General features: G+C 42.4%; 1 protein-coding gene across 1 annotated transcript; it reads right to left on the minus strand.

The window, feature by feature from the left end:
- Positions 1-1,911: 1,911 nt before the first annotated feature.
- Positions 1,912-21,842, minus strand: Zcchc10 (zinc finger CCHC-type containing 10). The gene is made up of 4 exons (XM_005001262.4): positions 21,774-21,842; positions 15,320-15,481; positions 4,666-4,707; positions 1,912-3,707 (listed from the first exon to the last, which is right to left on the minus strand). Exons 1-4 carry the CDS (start codon positions 21,812-21,814, stop codon positions 3,422-3,424), a joined length of 531 nt encoding a protein of 176 aa, XP_005001319.1. The 5' UTR covers positions 21,815-21,842; the 3' UTR covers positions 1,912-3,421.
- Positions 21,843-22,382: the final 540 nt, after the last annotated feature.

The raw sequence follows: 22,382 nt of genomic DNA on the forward strand, positions 1-22,382 counted from the left end.
AAAAGTAGGACTTGGAGGTTGTTTGGCCTTGAGGGCTCTTTCCTCATTGGTGGGATTAAGGCTATCATGAAAAAAGGTGTTTGGCACGTACTTTTCTCTGTTGGCCCTCCTGACTTACAATGAAGCAGCTTTGGACCCTCTACAGGCGCCAGCAGCTTGTTCTTGGACTTGTCATCCTCTAGGATTGTGAGCTCATTTTGTTCTACACTACCCAGCCTCACACTTTTTTTTTGTCTTTTTCCTTTTTATCGGTACCAGGGATCGAATTCACGACTGCCTGCTTGCAAGGTAGGAGCTTATGCTGCTGAGCTAAATCCCCAGTCCCCCATCTCACACATTCTATTACAGTGCCCCAAAATTGTCTAGGACCTTAGCTAGCATTCTGCGATACCATTATTCATGATGGGTAAATAGAGTAGCTCAGACCATTTTAAACACGATTCACCAGAGAAAGGACCTGGGGAGGTCTCCTTGGAGGACCATCAGTTCCACGCTGAGCAGGAAGGTTGCCAGAGCAGCTGGAGACACAGCAGCCAGTCCCAGGAGTCAGGAAATGCTCAGAGAGAAGCCGGCATGGTGGTACACACTGCAATCCTTCCCCACGCAGGGCAGCAAATGCCAGGCCAGGGTGGACGCTGTGGTGAGGGGGGCAGGGGGAGGGCGGAGGAAGAGAGAGGGGCACAAGGGGGAGGTTTGTTAAAGAATTCAGCAGTTAGGGGCTGGGGATTTAGCTCAGCAGCATAAGCACCTGCCTTGCAAGCAGGCAGTCCTGAGTTTGATCCCTGGTACCGATAAAAAGGGGAAAAAAAAAAAAAAAGAACTCAGCAGTCTACCTGAAGGGCTCTTAACAGTCAAAGGTGAAACAATTTAAGCAAAAAATAAATAAATAACCATACTGAGTTCTTAGATTCAAATATATACCCATGAGTCCACATGATAAATAACTGAATAAAACAGGGACAGCTCTTCCTGAAAGCAAAGTTCTAAATAATCTATGTATTGGTTTTTGAGACAGGGCCTCACTGAATATGAAGCTCAAACTCTAACACTTGTGTTTTCAGTGTTAACTAACCCTAAGGCTGCATTTTGGGGGCTTTTTTTCTGAGACAGGGTCTTACTATGTAGTCCAGGGCCTTGAACTCATGGTGATGCTCCTGCCTCAGCATCCCAAGTACTGGGATTACTGGTGTGCGCCACCACACCTGGCCCTAATGCTGTATTTTTTTTTTTTTTTCTTTTTTGCTTTTTATCCGTACCGGGGATCGAACTCAAGACTGCCTGCTTGCAAGGCAGGCCCTTATGCTGCTGAGCTAAACCTCCAGCCCCCTAATGCTGTATTTTGTTTGTAGATGAAAATTACTATTTTGCAGTCAGGCTAACAAAATGTTCATAGAATGGAAACTTGTGGTTTAATGGCTCCTTTTGATAGGGTTGGAGGTGAGAAATACTATAGTTTTGTATTTGCCAGAGATTCAACTTTCACAACCCTGCATTGATGCAGGTTGTAAAGAAACTTGTTCCAAATGAGTCTGTACTTTGCTACTGACTCTGATTTTCTCAGAGAAACATGTGATTAGACAACAATCAAGTTTCTGCCCTCTGCACTTCTTCAGGCACTGTTTCAACAACTGCAGCAATAAAAACTGAAATCAGAATTAGTTTAAATGACCTTACCAACACAGAGAATAAGAAGTGTCACTAAATGAAACAGCAAAATGTTTAAGCTGTGAGCACAAATTCTGAGTTTTATGTAATTGCCAGAGGTGCATCCTGTGTACAATTTTCTCTCTTCCAAATTCTTTAACTGCTAAAGTTGCCCTTACAGAGACTATAAACACTGTAAAATGTGTTTAATTAGTAACCTATTAAAATTAGTTGGGAAGCAATATATTTCTACAGAGCCTTTCAAAATGATGCTTTGAAAGTTTATTTACAATAATTGAAAGCAGATGGTTTTGTAAAACTCACAGGTAATTACAGGCTTCTTGAATTCACAACATATATATTTCAACATTCAAGTAGAAGCCCGTTTCCTTCAAAGATAACTTCCTACTACTTTCTCATAAAAATATAAAAAAGACAGTAACTATACTTTTAGGAACCTATATTTAACCCAAATCAAGGTTTTTCTACAAATGATACCTCTTTCAAAAAGGTTAAAAGACATCACAGAATAATGTGATGCTAATCCAATCTCACAACAGTATTTTAAGAAACACTGCAGTATTTCCTCCTTAACATTTCATGTTGAATTTCAACTGTGTATATAGGTCTAAAACTGCAGATTAACCCTCGTTCAGTTATGCAGTAGACCTGTCATATGACCAGTTACCATATAAACTGTCATACCATAACTGCAAAAATAGCAAAAGGCAATCTTTATGAAAGCTTTATAAATCTTTTTAAGAAAGGCAACCAAAATTGTCCTAACGTTCTATAAAAATTACCATTCTTCCTTTCTCTCTCCTTAAACGGTACCTTATACAGCATGTTAAGACACAAAGGTATTTAAGCATTTTTACTAAGTTAGCCTTTTACAGGGCTGCTTTTCTTTTCTGCTATGACTTTTAACAAAGGTACCAAGATTGACTCCCTAGCTTCAATTTTTTTGTCCCTGTTTAGATTCCTCCAGAATGACTTTCCTCAGAAAAGGGTCACTGGAAGAACTTAAGGAACCACGAAGAAATGAATGATGAAACATAACTTGCAACTTGTAACACTCAACAGTTATAAATACATTAATATGTTCCTTGAATTCTTACTCAGGACAAAGAGAATAATTTCCTGAACATCAACATAAAGAGTACATTTATTAACAGTAGGAAAACTCCTAAGTTTCTAGTAACAATGTACTAAAGGTTACATAACAGCACAGCTGACCAGGTTAGTATTTCTACGCAATGTTAGACATTCATTGCCAGACACTCTGATAAATTACCCTGAAAACCTGCCTAACACACACCATTAACATGTAACAAAGCAAGGCATTCGTTTCACAAGGAGAAAAAATAAGTTTCATCACAAAAACAGATTTTCTGGGTTTTAATTTTAAATTCTAGAGATACCTTTTAAAGATTAAAAAAAAAAAAAACAAGATTCACTTCCAAAATAAGTCTTTATATATATATATATCACTCATTGTTAATTCTCTTTTTGCTCTTAAAATGTAGAGCATTAGAAACTTTTGAACTCTAGAAATTCTGTTTTTTTTTTTTTTTCTTTTTTCTTTTTATCGGTACCGGGGATCGAACTCACAACCGCCTGCTTGCAAGGCAGGCGCTTATGCCGCTGAGCTAAATCCCCAGCCCCGAACTCGAGAAATTCTAAACAGTTACTCTATTTGGCTTTATGCTCATCTCGGTTCTCCTCTGAGAATCGCACTGTCGTCCTCGGTTCCTTGGTCCAATGTGAGAGGGAAATTCTATTTCTTCTTCCTCTTCTTGGGGGGCTCCTCCTCGGAGCTGCTCCCCGAGCTACTGCTGCTGCTGCTGCTGGTGGAGCTGGAATCTGAGTCCGAGTCCGAGGAAGAGGAGGAGGAGGAGGAGGAAGAGGTAGAGGAGGCCGAGGAAGATGAGCTGGAGGAGCTCTCGTCGGAGTCGCTGTCCTCTGAGGAGGAAGAGGAGGTAGATGTGTCTTCGCTGCCTGACGAAGAGTCGCTGGCTGAACTGTCACTGCTGTCGCTACTGGAACTAGTGACGCTCTTGGCCCTGTTGGACAGCGAATGGTATACACATGGGAAGCTGACATTTCACAGGGCACTAGGAGCAACGTCCTACAGCACGGTCTGTGTCTGTGCATACCGAGGCTCTGCTGGCACAGCACCCCTAGGCCAGACCTCGGGGGTCACCGAACTGCTGCGACCTGCACCCGGCCCTTTACCAGGCCTCAGCAAACAGAGCTAGAGCCTCGCCGCTGCTCAGCCCGGCCGCTGAGACAGTGTGGAATGGAGCGCACGGGAGTGTGTCTCCTGGGTCAAGCTTCGGAGTGCAAAGGATGACAATGAAGTTGCGTGTAACTGCTGAATTTACTTAAATGTCACGTGGGCTAATGAATGTTTGTCTTTTTTGCCTTTTTTTTTTTTTTAAAGTGGTACTGGGCCTGAATCCTGGGCCTTGCACAAGCTCTACTGCTACCACTGAGCTGCACCCTAGGCCCCATATATATCTAAATTTGGGGGGGTGTTTACTGGAACTCATGACCTCCTGCTTGCCAGGCCGGTGCTTATGCCGCTGAATTAAATCCCCAGTCCCTGGAAAGTTATATTTTGACATAGGGTTCCACTAAGTTTCCCAAGCTGAACTTGCGACCCTGCTGCCTCTGCCTTCCAAGCAACTAGGATGAGAGACATCAGTGTGCCCAGCACAGTCTTTATTTTAACGACTTCATATCTGACATGGCTGGTCAGCAATTCCTACCCTATCTAATAGTAATTCCTGTTCTAAGCCAACTTCTATTTCCACGTCCAAGGACTCTAGAAAGATGTGGAAAAAGGAGAAATCATGGTTATAAATTCTAGGTAAGGGAAATAAAATGATAATTATGACTGGCAAGCAAAAGACCTCAAATACAAACTTTATAATTATTATTCCCAAATCACTGCTCCATCCCTCTGACCAGTATTGCCTACCGTGTTACTGTGTAGGGCACTCCCAAAGCCATACATACCTTTTTTTCTTGGTCTTTCTTTCTACGTTAGTTTCTCCAATGCTGACAGACATAAGAGGAAAAAAAGCTCCTGTCAGTAGCACGATTACACAGAGATCAGACAAATTCTTCTGCTGTGTCCCAGACAACTTAATTAGCATTCAAGCAACAAATTTCATCAACAGTACCTTAAAGACCTGGTAAATTAGTAATTAAGATGGCTGAATAAACAAATTTAATGCTTTTTAAACCTGGAACCTAACTACTTGCTCAATAATCACCAAAAGCAGATAACACAATTTGAGTACTCAGAGTCAATTTAATACTTCAAGACTATTTATTTATGTATGCTTGTATGAGTGGATGATACTGGATTTGAACGCAGGGCCTCAGACTGAGCTCTATCTCCATTCTTTTTAAATGTTCTAGATTCTAAAACAGGGTCTTGTTGAGTCACTAAGTTGCCCTGGCTGGACTCCAACATGCATTTTTCCTGCCTCAGCCTCCCAGACAGCTAGCATTACAGGCACGTGCCACCACTGTCAAGTTCCAAAGCAAGGACGGAAGGACAGCAATGGGAGACAGCGGCAGCTGAGGAGCAGGCTGCAGGCAGTCCTGCTGAGGGGCTGGGGCTGGTGGGCACGGACCCCACCCCGCTAGTCTAGTGAGAGCCTGGGTCAGCCTGGGTCACACAGGGTGACTGTGGCCCCACTGGAGCCCGGTCCCTGTCATGTTGTACGGGGTTTCTGCCTGCAGCACTGTTCCGGGGGCTGACAGCCACTTTGGCTTCCAGCATGAGCACAGTCACATCCCAGCCTGAAGGCCTGAGCACTGCTCCTTATCCCTAGGCTGTGGGGAACAGCCACATGTCCGAACCCATAGAAAGCTTCAGATTTATTTATTTTTGTGGTTTTCCTCTTTCTATTCATTTTCCTCTCACTTTGATTCCATCGTTGGCCCTTTAAGAGTGTGTGTGTGTGTGGGGGGGGGAAGTGTGTGAGATGGCTGGGTGCGGTGGTGCACGCCCGTAATCCCAGCACTCAGGAGGCTGAGGCAGGCCAACCCCGATCTGGGCTACAAAGTGAGTTCAAGGCCAGCCGGAACTGCATAGGGAGACTCTGTCTCGAAAAGCCAAAAATAAAATCGTGTGTGTGCTTCTCTCCTCTTGCCCTTTTCTCCTAGTACAGTTTAGAGAGGGCAGAGCCGTCCTCTCGTCCCCTCCCTTCCTCTCACTTTTGCTGTACCCTTCAGCTGACCCCCATCTCCGGCCCTCAGTCTTCCTGTTTCTGTTTCTTTCTTCTTCCCCCTCTTCGTCTGCCTGCTCTAGCTCTTTCTCTGATCTCTGCATGAGCCGTGCAATCCTCCCCACTCCCGTAGCTCAGCACCGAGTTGTCCCTGTTAGCCCCTCTGAGTCTGTAACACACCTCTCCCAGCACTGGGGTCCTTTGCTCCCATTTCCTCCTTCCCATACCACATAGCAGAAGTATTAAAAACACCCAAAACCAAACCTTCCCCCCCGCCCCACCTCTGGTATTACCCAGTCTCCAACCCTGTGCTTTAGATAACTGATTCTGTAATTACTGCTGAACGCCTTTTTTTAAACAAACCATGAGAGGAGACAGCACTGGGGATTTAGCTCAGTGGTGTAAAAGTCTACCTGGCAAGTGTGAGGTCATGAGTTCAATCTCCGGTACCAAAAAAAAAGAAAAAAAAGAGACATAGCCTACGAATTTAGTACTTATTAGCTGTGAGCCGATACTCGGGGTGTAACTGCGGACTTTCTCAGGACTAAAGGGAGATCCAAAATCGGGCCTCATGGTATATTTCTTCTCAACTTGCCTCGATAAACACCACTGTAACTGATTATCTTGTCACTGCCATGACTGATTTGACTGCACAAGCGTACTCCTGACCAGGGGACAATTTCGTGCTAGTGAACCAGACTGCCGATGCCATCACACCCAGGGAGAAGGAAAGCAAGAGTTCCTAGCCCAAGCGCTCAGACTGGATCAGTCTCTGCCGAAAGGCTGTGGCCGGGCTGGAGGCCGTCCTGAGTCCAGTTAGCCCCAGTACTGCAGTGAAAGGCGAGGAGGAGTCGCCGCCGGGTGAGCGCCCTGGGCTCTGGCAAAGCAGCTGTGCGGAATCCCATAGCCGGCTCCCTGGAATATTTAATCTGCGTCCCAACCGTATCTTACAGGTTAGTGGTTTTTTTCCTAGTTTATTAATACTATGCGGTTATGTTATGTAATTTTATGGATTTGGGGAGAAGTATGTTGGGACAGGTCTAGTTCTGTAGCCTAGGCCAGTCTTGAACTCATGGCGTTCCTCTTGCCTCAGTCCTAGTGTTGACCCTAGATCCCCCATCCTAAGCCTTTGGCTCTCCTGTATCTCACCACTCCATCAGCAGGTTCTGACCCCACCACGGAGCTTTCCTCAATCACAAAGGAAGCCCCCTTCCTCCCCTAACTCACCCTTGCCCCACGAATCTCTCTGAAAATGCTCAACACCAACCCTTCCACTCAGCTGGAAGTACCCCAGTAAATCAGACGCCAACCTTCTCAGCCTCCCCCACCCCCAGTGGGACCTCCCCTCCCCCTCAGGGTCTGAGGCTCCTTATCTACCCCTCCCTCTCCTCCCTGCATCTCTGACTACCTCCTGCTGAGCAGCTACAAGTAACACAAGGTCCTGGTGTGCAGGAAGTCAGACCAAGGGAGAAGTGTAACTGCGAGGACTATGTCAGAAGCACCGTGCGATTAACTCTGTGGTTGCTCTTATAACCAGGGGTAATTCAGCAAAACATAGGGACACAGCCAAAATCACTTAAAGTAAATAACAGACAAGTAAACACTAGCCCTGGACACACAAAGCTGACAATTATTCACAGGGAGCACCACGCTACTAAAAAGCTGCATATAAACCATACACTCCTCACTTGTAGTCCTCAACCTGCAGGAACCCCCTTCCAAAAAAGGAGGGGGAAAAAAGGGAGAGATAGGTAGACAGACAGACAGACAAGCATGGGGAAGCAAGGCAACAGAAGCTCCCCAAGTTCATCCACTCTCCCAAGGCAGAGCATGGGGGCACAAAGGGGGAGAACACAAATTCCATAGAAGGGAGGAAGAAACAGGTGAGTGCAGGGGAGATGAACCAATAGCCCAGGGCAGTTTTACTCAGGGTGAAACCACGGTGAATTTCAGGAAAGACGGGTAAAACACTGGATGAGCTACCCCAAGGAGTTCAAAATATGACTGACAGATTCAACAAAGGAACCCTAGAAAAAATGTCAGACAGAAATACCTGAAATAAAAACCTGCACAGAATTTATAAATTACAGAATGACCAGTACAAAGACAGAATGTGTGATATGGAGGACAAAATAGTGAATTATAAAAAAGAGCTCAAAAAAAGCCAAAAGGAAAACATGAGGACAAAACAGGATTATCAGGGACTACTAGATAAAATCTACAGCTAACTGAAGTTACAGAAAAACTAGAACACAGCACAGATGGATATACTAACATATTTACTGAAATCATAGAAGCAAAATTCCCAAACATAAGAAAAGAGATTAAAATACAAGTGACACAGAACACCAATTATGATGACAGAAGAAGCTCACCAAGACACAGTCTCATTAAGTTACCAGTAAACCCCGCCCCCCCCCCCAAAATTTTTTTGGTCTTTTTGAGATGGGGTCTCTCTATGCAATTCAGACTGGCCTTGAGCTCGCTTTGTAGCCTAGGCTGGTCTCAAAGTCACAATGATTTTCCCCTGCCTCAGCTCCCAAGTGCTGGGATTATAAGCATGCACCACCACACCAGGTTTTTAAAAAACAGAATTTTAAAAGCAGACAGAGAAAAACAAAATTCACATACAAAAGCGAACCAATTAGAATCACAGCAGACTTCTCAATGTAAACCGTAAAGGCCAGGAGAACTTGGACTCAAGTATTGGTCACTCTAAGAGCAAATAACTTTTTTTTTTTTTTTTTTTTTTTTTTTTGCGGTACTGGGGATTGAACTCAGGACCTTGCATTTGCTAGGCAGGCACTTATGCCACTGAGCTAAATCCCCAGCCCGAGCAAATAACTTCTAACCCAGATTAATTCATTCAGCAAAGCTATCCTTCAAAATAGATGGAGAAACCTGGTACTTCCATGAAAAAGAATGGCTGAAACGATACATGAGTATTAAAGCAGCTCATGAAAATATTTTGGAATACTCTTTTTTTTTTAATCGGTACCAGGGATTGAACTCACGACTGCCTCCTTGCAAGGCAGGCGCTTATGCCGCTGAGCTAAATCCCCAGCCCCATTGGAATACTTTTGATAGAAATCACTACACGGACACAGCTAAAAACAAAACAAAACAAAAAAACCCAGGAAATTAGTGCAGTCAATGAATAAACAGCAGCAAAAAACATCAGGAAAGGAAAAGCAACAGGTTCACCTACAAATAAAGACAGATTCGATAGTAAACAGCCAACACATCTCACTGTATCTCTCAACATTAACAGCCTCAATTCTATAATTAAATGAACAGATAAGCAGACTAGGTCAGAAAACAGAATCCAGCAGTCTGCTGCACTGAAGAAACACCTAATCCAAAAAGATATTCATAGACTAAAAATTAAAGGATGGAAAACAACATTTCATATACTAGACTCCGGAAAACAAGTAGAAGTAGCAATTCTAATATTAGACATGGTAAACTTCAAGTTAGAAGAGACAAAGAAGGCCACTGCATTACAAGTTAAGGGAAACAATTTGACAAGAGGAGATAAGATTGGTAAACACACATACATCCAATACCAGTGCACCTATTTTCATAAAACAGTAACTACTGAAATTAAAAGATCAAATACACACGACCACAATCATGGCAGGGGAGTTTAACATCATACTTACACAGAGACCCACTAAACAAAAACGGGTATGAAGCACACCCTTGAGCACACGAACTTAACGGATATACACAGGCTATCCCACCCCTCTATAACCCAGCATACAGTCTTTCCAGCAGCACAGGATTCTTTTTCCAAAACAAAACACATAGTAGTCTACAAAAGCAGCTTATGTAAATACAAAAGGAGTGAAATCATCCTATGTGTACTATCATACCACTGTGCAATGAAACCAGAAAACTGCAACAGAAGAGATTTCAGAAAAGGCAAAACCTCCTGGAAAATTAACAACATACTCTTAAATAACCAATGGTTCACAGAAGAAATTTCAAAATGTCAGGAAATGACAATGACTACCCAACTAACAAAACCTGGGGGACACTATCAAAACAGTCCTATGAGACAAAGTCATCACAATCAACGCTCACATTAGGAAAACAGAGCAACCCCAAATAAATAACCTCCTGAGTCATCTTAAGAGACTTGAGAAACAGTAAATCTGTCCCTAACCAAAATTAAGGAGGGAAATTATAAAGATGAGAGCAAATATCAATGAAACAGACTAAAAAACTATAAAAAAATTAAAAAATAAATTAAATTTTAAGAAACCAACAAAAGCTAGTTCTTCAAAAGAATAAAACAGATAAGCCTCATAGCCTAAGAGAAAGAAAGAAAAGACTCAGATAAGTACACTTAGAAACAAAAACGATGAAATCACAAGGGACACTGCGGAAATCCAGAAGATAGCTACTGCTTTGAAAGATATTCCAGCCGGGAATTTAGCTCAGCGGCATAAACACCTGCCTGATAGGCGTGAGGTTGTGAGTTCGATCCTGGTAGTGGAAAAAAAAAAACCCAAAATAGATATTCCAACAAATTAGCAAATTTTGAAGAAATGGACAGATTCCCATACCAAAACTAACCCAATAAGACATAAGTATGCTTATATTTATATTTATTTATTTTTTATTTTTTTGTCTTTTTCCTTTTTATTGGTACTGGGGATCAAACTCACGACTGCCTGCTTTACAAGGCAGGCACTTATGCCGCTGAGCTAAATCCCCAGCCCCTTATATTTGTATTTATTTATTTATTTATTTATTTATTTATTTATTTATTTATTTTTTGGCTTTTTCGTTTTTATCGGTACCAGGGATTGAACTCACGACTGCCTGCTTTCAAGGCCGGCGCTTTTGCCGCTGAGCTAAATCCCCAGCCCCTATATTTGTATTTATTATAACAAGAGATGAAACTGACATAATAATAAAGAATCTTCCAACCAGAAAAAGCTCAGGGCCTAATGGACTCACTGCTGAATTCTACAAAACTTTTAAGAATGTATCACTAATACTCCTCAAGCTCTTCAAAGAAATTGAAAGGGATGAGGGCTCCCAAACTCATTTATGGAAACCAGTATACCTTAATCCCCCAAAGAGATAGAGACCCAACTAAAAAAGGGAAATAGACCAAGCTGCTTAATGAATATAGATGCAAAAATCCTTAACCAGAATACAGCACATTATCAAAAAGATGACACACATCATGATCAGATAGGCTTCATTTGAGAGATGCAAGAACAGTCCAACATACCCAAGTGACTGCCGGGCGTGGTGGCTCACGCTTGTAATCCCAGCATTTGAGAGGCTGAGGCAGGAGGATCATTGGGAATTTGAGACCAGCCTAGACTACAAAGTGAGCTCAAGGCTAGCCTGAACTGCATAGAGAGATTCTGCCTCAAAAAGATAACAACAACAAAAAAAACATACCCAAGTGACTAAATGTAGTACCCATCACATGAATAAGAGCAAAATAAAAAGTCACATGATCATATCAATAGATGCAAAACAAGCCTGTAACAAACACCAATGCTCCTTCATGATTAAAAACCCTGAAGAAACCAGGTATAGAAGGATCATACCTGATTATGATAAAAGGTGTTTATGGCAAACCAATAGCCAGCATCACACTAAATGGGGAAAAATTAAAGTTTCTCCCTAAAATCAGGACCAAGACAAGGATGTTCATTATCACCTCTTCTAGTCAATACAGTTCTTGAAACCTTAGCCAGAGCAATTAGGCAAGAGAAAAAAAAGAGCTATATATAAGAAAAGTAGAACTCAAACTTCATATTTGCAGATGACATGACACCTACACAGAAGACCCAAAGAACTCCACCAATAAAACTCATAGAATTACTAACCAACTTCAGCAAGAGCAGCATACAAGATCAAGACATAAAAATTATTAGCGTTTGTGTACACCAACAAGTAGTGGGATAAGGAAATTATGAAAATCTTACCATCCGCAGTAGCTTCAAGAAAAATGAAACACCTAGGAATTAACCTAAGCAAGGAAGATAAAAGATCTCTACAAAGAAAAGGACAATACTCTGACAAAGCAAACTGAAGGACTTCAGAAAAAGGAACTATAGTCCTCCCTCCAATACAGTAAAAGTGGCCATTGTTATGGTTGACACATTATGTCAACTTGAGAAGTTTACAAGTTTAACTAAGAGACTCAGTAGGGAGCCAGCTTTCTTTCTTACTTTGTAAATCCTCATCCTGTGCAAGAGGAGGGCACAGAAATTTTTGAGAGTGCCACATCTGCCCTGGGGGGAGACAGGGGTGGTTTCTGTACAATATAAGGGCAGAGAAGAGGTCTCCTCTGCTCCCCTCTTTTGTTCTGGCTGTTTTTGCTGGTTGCTGCCTTGAAATGTTGCCCCAGTGCTGTGCCACCCTGCCTAGGGGCCGGCTGACTATGGACTGAAACTTCCACAAACAGGAACTAAATGAATCTCTCCTTCTTTCACTTTGGGTGTTAGGCATTTTAACCCAACAACGAAAAGTAACTAAGACAGCTGTACTCCCTAGACTGAGTCCCAGTGAAAAAACCAACAGCACACTTTACAGATCGAGAGAAAACAAGCCTAAAATTTATGTGGAACCAGAAGAGCAAAAGCAATTTTGGGCAATCAGAGCAAAGGAGGAGGCATAGCAACACCTGACTTCAAGCAATACTGCAAAGCAATAGCAGAAACAGCAGCATGGCATTAGAACAAAACAGGTACGTAAATTAATGGAACAGAGCTGAGGATATGGAAACCTCCCCAGATGTATTCAAGTATTTGATCTTTGATAAAGGGTAAAAAGCATGTGTTGGAGGAAAGACAACCTATTTAACAAGTTGTTTTAGCAAGGTTTGGTGGCACACTAAGAGTCCAGAAAAAATGGCAATTATTGGGGCTGGGAGTTTAGCTCAGTGGCATAAACACCTGCCTTGCAAGCAGGCAGTCATCAGTTCGATCCCTGGTACCGATTAAAAAAAGAATGGCAATTATTAAGACACCAAACAGTAACTGATGCCAGGCATGGTGACACACAACTGTAATCCTAGCACCCAAGAGGCTGAGGCAGGAGGATTAACTAAGTTCATGGCCAGCCTGGGCAAATCCAGTAAGTGCAAATCCAGCTTGAACTACAGAGTGAGACCTGTCTCTAAGTAAATAAACAAACAAATTTTTAAAAAAAACTTATACCTGGGTCAGGGATTTAGTTTAACGGCATAAGCACCTGCCTGGCAAGGGCTAGGCCATGAGTTCCAGTTCCAGTACCAAAAAAACAAACCAAAACCAAATTGTACCTTACACAATATAACTGGCAGGCATGGTGGCAAACACCTGTAATCCCAACACTTGAGAGGCTGAGGTAGGAGAATAGCAGCAAATTCAAGGTCAGCCAGAACTGCATAATGAGACTCTTGTCTCAAAAAAAATAAAGTAAATAAATTAAAAAGTATATATACAACACTAAATAAATTTCTTCTGGGTTAAATATTCAAATAAAAATTAATTAACATGTATTATAACCATGTACCCACTCTCCATGAAAAATGTAATAATTATATATTACAAACATGTACTAATAAAAATAAAAGAAATGAAATCTTTAAAAACCTAGAATTGGGGCCGGGGATTTAGCTCAGTGGCCTAAGTGCCTGCCTTGCAAGCACACAGTCCTCAGTTCAATCCCCGGTACCAAAAAAAACCCCCACTATTATCAGCCAGATGTGGTGGCTTGCACCTGTAAAATCCCAGCACTCTGTAGGCTGAGGCAGGAGGATCATTGTGAGTTCAAGACTAGCCTAGGCTACAAAGTGAGCCCAAAGCCAGCCTAAACTGCATAGAGAGATGCATAGTCTCAAAAAGAACCCCCCCCCCAAAAAAAAAAAAAAAAAAAAAACAAGGAGCTGGGGATTTAGCTCAGCGGCATAAGCTCCTGCTTTGCAAGGAGGCAGTCGTGAGTTCGATCCCTGGTACCGATAATAACGAAAAAGACAAAAAAAAAAAAACAAAAACAAAAACAAAAAACTATTATCAATCATTTATTTTTCCCAAAAAGTTTCATTTTTAAAATTGTTATCTGTTTTTCTTCTTGGTACGTGTATGTGTGTAGCACTGGACACTGAACCCAGGACCTTCCCACTTGGCTTCATGTTGTGATAGGAACTAAACTGTTAACTTTTGATCCTCCTGTCTCAGCCTCTAAGAATGCTGGGATTTAGGCATGTGCCACCATACCCACTTTTTTCTTCCTTTCTTTGCTCCTTTCTGTCTTTAATTTCCTTTTGAGAGAGTCTTGCTGTATAATTCAGACTGGTCTTGAACTCACTTTGTGGCCTAGTCTGACCTCAAACTTGCAATCGCCTTGCCTCAGCCTCCTGGGTGCTAGGACTACAGTGCGCACCACCATGCTAGCTTCTTTTCCGTAACATAAATTCACAGCATATCTCATATACCAGTCTCTATCTTACCTATATATACTTACTGTAGCTTTTTTTTGGTACCACCCTCGCGCTTGTCAGGCAGGTGCTGCGTTGCTGAGCTATAGCCTCAGCCTGCTGTATATTTAATACAGGTTTCTTGTTTGTTTTCTTTGAGACAGGGTCTTACTATGTAGCCCAGGCTGGCCTCAAATTTGCAGTGAACCTCCTGCCTCAGCCTCCTAAGTGCTGGGATTACAGGTACGTGCCACTACCCCCAGTTAGTTTGCTTATACCGTGGACTCCAGTATTCTGTTGTTGTTTCATTGACAATTGAATCAATAAAATAAAAAGATCAAGAGCACTGACTCTAGGGACAGTTTGGGTGGTTTCACACTTAACTTTTCCTCCTCCCAGTGATGTGACACTGAGCAAGTCACTGACTCTTTTTGTGCCTTTCTTTTTTTTCGGACTTTTTCATTTTTATCGGTACCAGGGATCGAACTCACCGCTGCCTGCTTGCAAGGCAGGTGCTTATGCTGCTGAGCTAAATCCCCAGCCCCCACCCTTTTTTTTTTTGAAACAATGTAGCATCTTGCTACATTGACTAAGGGTAACAGCATCTTCCTTAGTGATTTTTATGTTATATATCTGAAAATTAAATATGACTCGACTTGCAAGAGATTGGCACACTGTGAACCCAGCACTTGGGAGGCTGAGGCAGGAGGATCATTGCAAGTTAGAGACCAGCCTGGGCTACGAAGTGGGCTCAAACCCAGCCTGAACTATGTAGTGAGACCCTGTCTCAAAAAGACCCCCCCCCCAAAAAAAAAAAAAGAAAGAAAGAAAGAAAGAAAAAGAAAGAGATTGGGAGATCGGCATAGTGCTGGCTCAGTCAGGATTCACTACTCATTAGCTTACTATTCCCACTAAAATATCTGGAAAACTGCCTCAAAACATGTAGTGTCTTAGTGATATCAACAAACATTCTTTCGGTTCTCACACATAAACCTACCTTTGCTGTAATAATAATCTGTTTTCTTTTTCTTTTAATGCTTTCTTTAGTTCTGCTGTTCTTGATGGCCTATGTAGGTATTTTCTTTTTCCAGTGCATTCATAAGTCCAATGACCAAATTCCAAGCATTTCTGACACCTTACATGTTGCTTATTTGCTTCACTATAGAGAGAAAACACAACACGAGTTTTAAAATTTGTCGTACCACTTTCTGCCCTGAAAAGCATAAACAATTATCAAGTATGAAGTAATGCTTAATTTTTTTTACCTTCTAGGTATCCAAGGCAGCGGCTCAAAACATGGTCAATGGAGTGAAAATAGAATTGAGTTCAACTCTTTATTTATTTACTTAATTATTTTTTTGAGACAGGGTTTCAGTATGCATCCTTGAACTATGTAGACTAGGCTGACCTTGGTCTCGAAGCGATCTTCCTGCCTCAGCTTTCCAAGTGCTGCGATAACAGGCCTGTACCACCATATCTGGCTGAGTTCAGCTCTTGCCAGAAATGGTAGCACATGCTATAACCCTAGTGCTGGGGAGGCTGAGGCAGGAAGATCTGGAGTTCAAGACCACAATGGGCTGAATAGTGGATTCAGGGCCTATATCAAGACCATGCCTCAATGGCTAGGGATTTAGTTCAGTGGTTCAAGCGCTTGCCTGGTATTGTGAAGTCCTAAGTTCGATTCCCAAGTACCAAAAAAAAAAAAAAGACCATGCCTCAAAACAAAAACAAGAAACAAATAAACAATCAGGAAAAAAAAACAGTGGCTCTTCAATTTCACTTCAGTAATGATAAGCTAGGTAATTCACAGGAAACATTTTCTGTGCATGGTACTGGCGATGGAACCCAGGGCCTTTACACTGAACTTGTCTCCAGCCCTCTTTAATTTTTGAGGCAGACTCTAAGTTGCTTAACTGCCCAAGTTGGGTCCAAACCTGTGGTCCTCCTTCTTCAGCCTTCTTGAGTACAGGGATTACAGGTTTGGACTAAATATTTTAAACAGTCTCCTCGGGGAATCACAGCATGAATACGGGATGAAGAATAACCAAGCTGATCTATAGAGGCAGGGGGACACCTGTGCTGGAGTGCATGGTCTCCTGGGGGTGAGCGGCCACTATCACAACCAGAGAGAACAGGGGCTTTTGTCTGCAGTTAAGATTCTGAAAGGCTCCCTCCTCAGAATAAATCAAAACCTAGCAAGGCTTTAGATCAGGGGTCAGCAAACTCTTTTTATAAAGGCTCAAATGGCAAATACTTTAAGCTTTGCAGAATAACAGGCAACACTGTAGATATTAAATAGGTACTTATGTAGCTGGGTGTGGTGGCACATGCCTGTAATCCCTGCACCTGGGAGGCTGAGGCAAGAGGATCATTGCAAATTCAAAACCAACCTGGGTTACAAAGTGAACTCTAGGCCAGCCTGTGCTGCATAGCGAGACCATGTCTCAGAAAGACAATAAATAAATAAATAGGTACCTATATAATGAGCAAAAGTAAGTTTTTCGATATTTGGTTGATGAAAATCAAAATATAATAATGGTTAAATACAATTTTTAATAGAAATCCACTAATGAAAAGAATGTAATCCTTGTTTTTTGGTCAATGTTTCACTCAGCTGGGGTTCACAGTTAGAACTTACCATCAGCAAACTTTATTGACTGCTTTATTGTCTTTTTGAGACAGGGTCTCACTATGTAGTTCAGGCTGGCCTTGACTCACTTTGTAGGCCAGGCAGGCCTTGAACTTGCAATGATCTTCCTGCCTCAACCTCCCAAGTGCTGGGATTACAGGACTGCCACCACCACTTGGGGCTATCAGCAAACTTTATACACATGCATTCATAAGTGACATTTTCCACCCATACTAGGCAACATTCAATGGACTATGATTTGCAGATTAATGGTCAATATAAACTAGTTAGATGGTAAAAACACAAAGAGAAACAAGGAATGATCACAGACATCGGGACAGTGATCACTTTTAGCAGGGATTTCTGACCCAGAGAGCGCGTTAGGGTGCTTCTAACGTGAAAGCCTTTTTTTTTTTCCGATGTGTCTTTTTTTTTTTTTTTTTTTTCCCATTTTTTTATTGGTACCAGGGATCGAACTCACGACTACCTGCTTGCAAGGCAGGCGCTTATGCCGCTGAGCTAAATCCCCAGCCCCAAAGGTATTGATTTGTTATTATTTTCTTTTCTTTTTTTTAAATTGGTACCAGGGATCGAACTCACGACTGCCTGCTTGCAAGGCAGGCACTTATGCCGCTGAGCTAAATCCCCAGCCCCTTTTCCATGTGTCTTGAGTCAGGGTCTCAAGATTCAGTCCAGGCTGGCCTTCACAACAATATTCCTGCCTCGGCCTCCTGAGGGCTAGGATTATAGGCATGTACCAGCACATCCAGCTTCTTTCTTTCTGGGTTTACCTTTTTTTTCAGTGAAGGCCATTGAACTCGGAGCCTCACATGTGCTAGGCAAACTACCCCGGAGCTACATACTAAGTTACATACACTCCCAAGCCCCAGGTTTGTATTTCTGGATCTGGATATTATGCTCCTTTTACAATAATTTATTATTATTATTATTTTGGTACAGGGGATTGAACTCATGACGGCACACTTATGGCAGGCACTTATGCCGCTGAGCTAAGCCACTGGCCCATACGATAATTAAGTAGCACATTTACATTATATGAATTTAATGAACATGTTCCTTATTTCACAATAATTAAAGAAATCTTGACTCTTTATCACATGGCTCACTATAGGATCTTTAGTAAGCCACTGTTGAAACCTCAGTTTCCACTTCTAAAATACCAGATAATACTTACATTAGTAGGTTACTGTGAGAGTTAGCTGAGACTATAACCATGGCTTACTATGTACCAAGAATTTAGCTCAGGGCTACTTACGGTAATCACACCCAATGCCTATACCAGCTCAGTGGGTTTGAGAGCAGTAACTTTATTCTATACATTGGAAAATACATGAAGCAAGCAGTTCGGCACCTGGTATAAAGTAACACACAAATAGGAGCTATTATTATTAGCCCACATATTGGGCTTATCAAAATAATCTGGACTATTCTAAACCCCTCTCCCATATTTCTAAATCATACCTGCAAAATAACTGTATTCCCCTGAAAATAAGACTAACGCGGAAGGGCTGATGGTTGCCATGGTGATGCACATCCTCATGCAGAAGATTCTATCTCACTATTCTCCTGCTCAGGGACTACTCTAGAATGGCAGGTAAGGCAGAGTGATCAGGGCTGTCATTCTTGTCTCTAGTTTCCAAGGCTGATTATTTTCAGGTTAGGTCTCATTTCTGGAGAAACAAAGAAGGTTCTGGATTCTTATTTCTGAACTAGAGAGCCATCTTTTTTTTATTCCTCACGCATACCTAACTGGTATTCAGTAAATGTGTATAAAATAAATGATTAGAAATGGGCAAAGCGGGTCAGAGAGTTAGGTCAGTGGCTGCCTGGCAAGTGCAAGGTCGTGAGTTCAATCCCCGGTACCCAAAAAAAAAAGAAATGGGCAAAGGTTTAAAACAAATAAATAACATAATTAGATTTTTATTCCTTCTTATAGACCAAACTGTGTAATCTTTTTAGTTGTTGCTTTTTTTTGTTTTTTCTTAGACAGGGTCTTGCTATATACCCTAGGCTGGCCTCAAACTCCCGGCAATCCTGCCTCAGCCTCTGAGTGCTAGGATTACAGGTGTGTGCCACTACATCCCGCTGGGTTGTATAATCTTGACAATAATTAACTTTAGCATTTATTAAGCTAACCCTAATTTGAAGAATGTTTCACATAAAGAACTAAAATGACTTATATATAGGAATAAAAGAATAAAAGTTTTCCTTTTGTGCACTGAGAGTTTTTTGTTGCTATTTAATTTTGTTCTTTTTTTGTTTTTCGTTTTGGTGTTGGGGATTCAACTTGGGATATCATGCTAACCATATCACTGAGGTATACTCTAGCCCCATAACAAAATTTAGAAAACACCAAAAAAAATCAAAGGTGTCACACATCTCTAATCCCAGCACTCTGGGAGGCTGAGAAAAGATCTTAAGTTTGATCCCAGCCTGGGAACTTAGTGGCTTAATGAGACTTTATTTCTAAATAAAAAATTAAAAAGGTCAGGGGGTACAGCTTATTGTGAGGGTTCTATATTCAATCCCCAGTACTGATAAATAATAAATCAATAATAAATCACTACCTGGCCCCTATTAAAACTAGTATAAGATTAATATGCACTAATAAATATATATATAAAGAGAAATACCACCAGTATATGGACTTAATATTAGCTTTTCAGACAGAAAAAAAGAACAGCTGACATTTAATATATATACAATATATTTATACAACTACAATATGCATCCCAGAAATAATAAATGCAGAAAATTTATTACAAATTACTCCAGTATCAGGTATGGTGCACACACTGGTAATTCTAGCAGTTTCGACCCTCCTGTCTTGGCCTCTTTCAGTGCTATTGTGCCTTGCATTGTTCAATTTTTTTTGTTGTTTTTGAGACAGAGTCTCACTATGCAGTTCAGGCTGGCTTTGAGCTCACTTTGTAGCCCAGGCTGGTCTCGAACTCGCAAAGATCCTCCCACCTCAGCCTCCTGAGTGCTGGGATTACAGGTGTGAGCCACCACGCCCAGCTCATTGTTCAATATTTTAACAAATTACTTTGATATGTCCACTTATCAAATCTAGAATGGACACAAAACTGGGAGAAATCGTTAATATGAAAGATGACTGAGGTCCAGGGATATAGCTCAGTGGCATAAACTCCTGCCAGACAACACAAGGTCCTGAGTTTGATTCCTGGTACCCCCTCCTCCCAAAAAGAAAAGATGACTGAATCAGGTTTTAACAGGCTGGAACTCGTCTTGACTTCAACAAGATAACATTTAACAAGGACAAAAGTAAGTAATATTTATTTTCAAAAAAATCAATATAAAACAGACGAGGCCAGACTTGATGTTAAGTAAAAAATACTCAGGTTTTTCATTTAAAAACTATAGATGATACACACCTGTAATCCCACTACTCGGGAGGCTAAGACAGGAAGATTGCTGTAAATTCAAGGCCAGCCTGGAATATAAAAGTAAGTTCAAGACCAGCCTGAACTAGAGAGTGAGACCCTGTCTTAAAATTAAAAAAAAAAAAAAAATTGTTTTTAAATCTCTGAATCTTTATCCTTACTCTGAAGTAAATCTAATCAGGCCTGAGAGAGAGAGACTATAGGGCGAGAAGAAAAAATAAATAAGGACCTTTGAATACAAAATAAAGAGAAATATAAACAATTGTGTATATAGGTATACGTAGGTGCAGACTATAAACTACGCGTTACAGAAACACAAATGGTGATGACCTTAAAATGCTGAGAAAATGAAAATGTGGCCGGCGTTCCATTCTGCAGGCTGGAAGAAGAAAGGAAGTAAGGGAACTCTACAAGACCTCTGCAGTACCTGTCCCTTACAATCCTGCTCTGCGGCTCTCTCGTACTCACAGACATAATGGTCACCCCTGAGTTTTTAATAAATTCTTAGCCGGGTATCACAGCACACATGGGTAGTCTCAGTGCCCTGGAAGGCTGAAGGGGGAGGATGGCAAGTTTGAGACCAGCCTTGGAAATTCAGCAACTTTGTTCCAAAAACCGAACAGAACAAAATTCTTTTAAGTTTTTTCCTTTTCCAAATACTCTTGTAACCTGGCTTCTTTCTCATCCTTGGAATCTCTTCTCAAATGCCACCTCTTCAAGACGCTTTTCCAGCCTAACCAACTTAAAGTTCTTCCCTTTTCCCATCACATCCATCGCCTGCAAAGCTTTTTACAACCAGCTGTAACGTATACACTTATTCAGTTTATTAGCTGTTCCCATCACCACGGTCTTGAACACCTCCTTTTCTAATACTCAAACTCTAGCCCACAGGTACTGTTAAGTATTTACCGAAGGGCAGAATAAATAATAGAAAGTAAAAAGACAGCTGGGGAGAAGGGGCGCGAACTGGCCGAGCTGCTGGCTGGCTGCTTCTAGGAAATGCCACCGGAACAAATGGAGAAAACCCACCCTGGCTGGAAGCTGCACAGAGACCTAAAGTTTACATCTTCGGAGTGAGAATGATGGACCAGAGATCGAGGCTTTTTCTGGTCACGCGTGGGGCGAGACACAGAAACCACTGAGTGACCCGGCCCTGGCCCTGGCCGCTCCCTCCGCGGGACCCCAGCCGCGTCCCGTGAAACCCCCGGGCAAGGGTCCCCAAACTCAGCCTCCGGACCGAGCCCCCCGGCGACACGCCACCTGTTTGGGAAGTGCCCCCTCCGTCGGCCCCTACCGGGAACCCGACGCGGCCGCACACCCGGCGCCCGCTCTCAGGTCAGCTGACGTGCGTCCGCCCGCCCCCAGCCCGCCGGGGTCCCGACGCGCCCCTCGCTTACGCTTGTCTCCGCGCTATGAGCCGATGCATGGGAGTCGCCATTTTAGCACGGCCGGATGCGCCGCGCTGACTTTTGGGAAACTCCACGGAGGGGGCGGAGCCTTCGGGCCGCCGCCATCGACGTAGGCGGGGCCATCGGGGCTCCAGGCTTTGGGGGCGGGGTTCTGGGGCCGGGGTTGGCGCTGGCTGTGGTGTCTTTGGGTGGATCGAGGGCGTCAGAGGCGAGCAGGGTTTTAAGGATGATTGCGGGAAAGAACGTTCTCAACAAGGGAAACAAATATTTACAGATACAAGAAGGAGCGGTCAGAAAGTAAAAACATTGTACAGCAGTGAGACCGTCAGTGGAAAGAACGGCGCTGGCAAACCTTAAAATGCAAGCGTTGTTTTGTATTTATTTCAGAGGAATGCGATTGTGGTTTTTGTTTGGTTTTCTGAGACGGTTTTACTATCATAATGCAGGCTGGTCTTGACCTCACTGTGTAGCGCAGGCTGGCCTCAAAGTCACAGCCTCCCTAGTGCTAGGTTGAAAGGCGTGTGCCACCACACCTGGCTCAGAAGACTGTTTTAAGGGCCAAATGAGGCCATGTAAGGGCAGCTGCTTTATCAAGTG

This window comes from Cavia porcellus, unplaced genomic scaffold (genome assembly GCF_034190915.1).
Source record: "Cavia porcellus strain 051 isolate PalLab524CR breed Dunkin Hartley unplaced genomic scaffold, mCavPor4.1 scaffold_19, whole genome shotgun sequence".
NCBI lineage: Eukaryota > Metazoa > Chordata > Mammalia > Rodentia > Caviidae > Cavia > Cavia porcellus.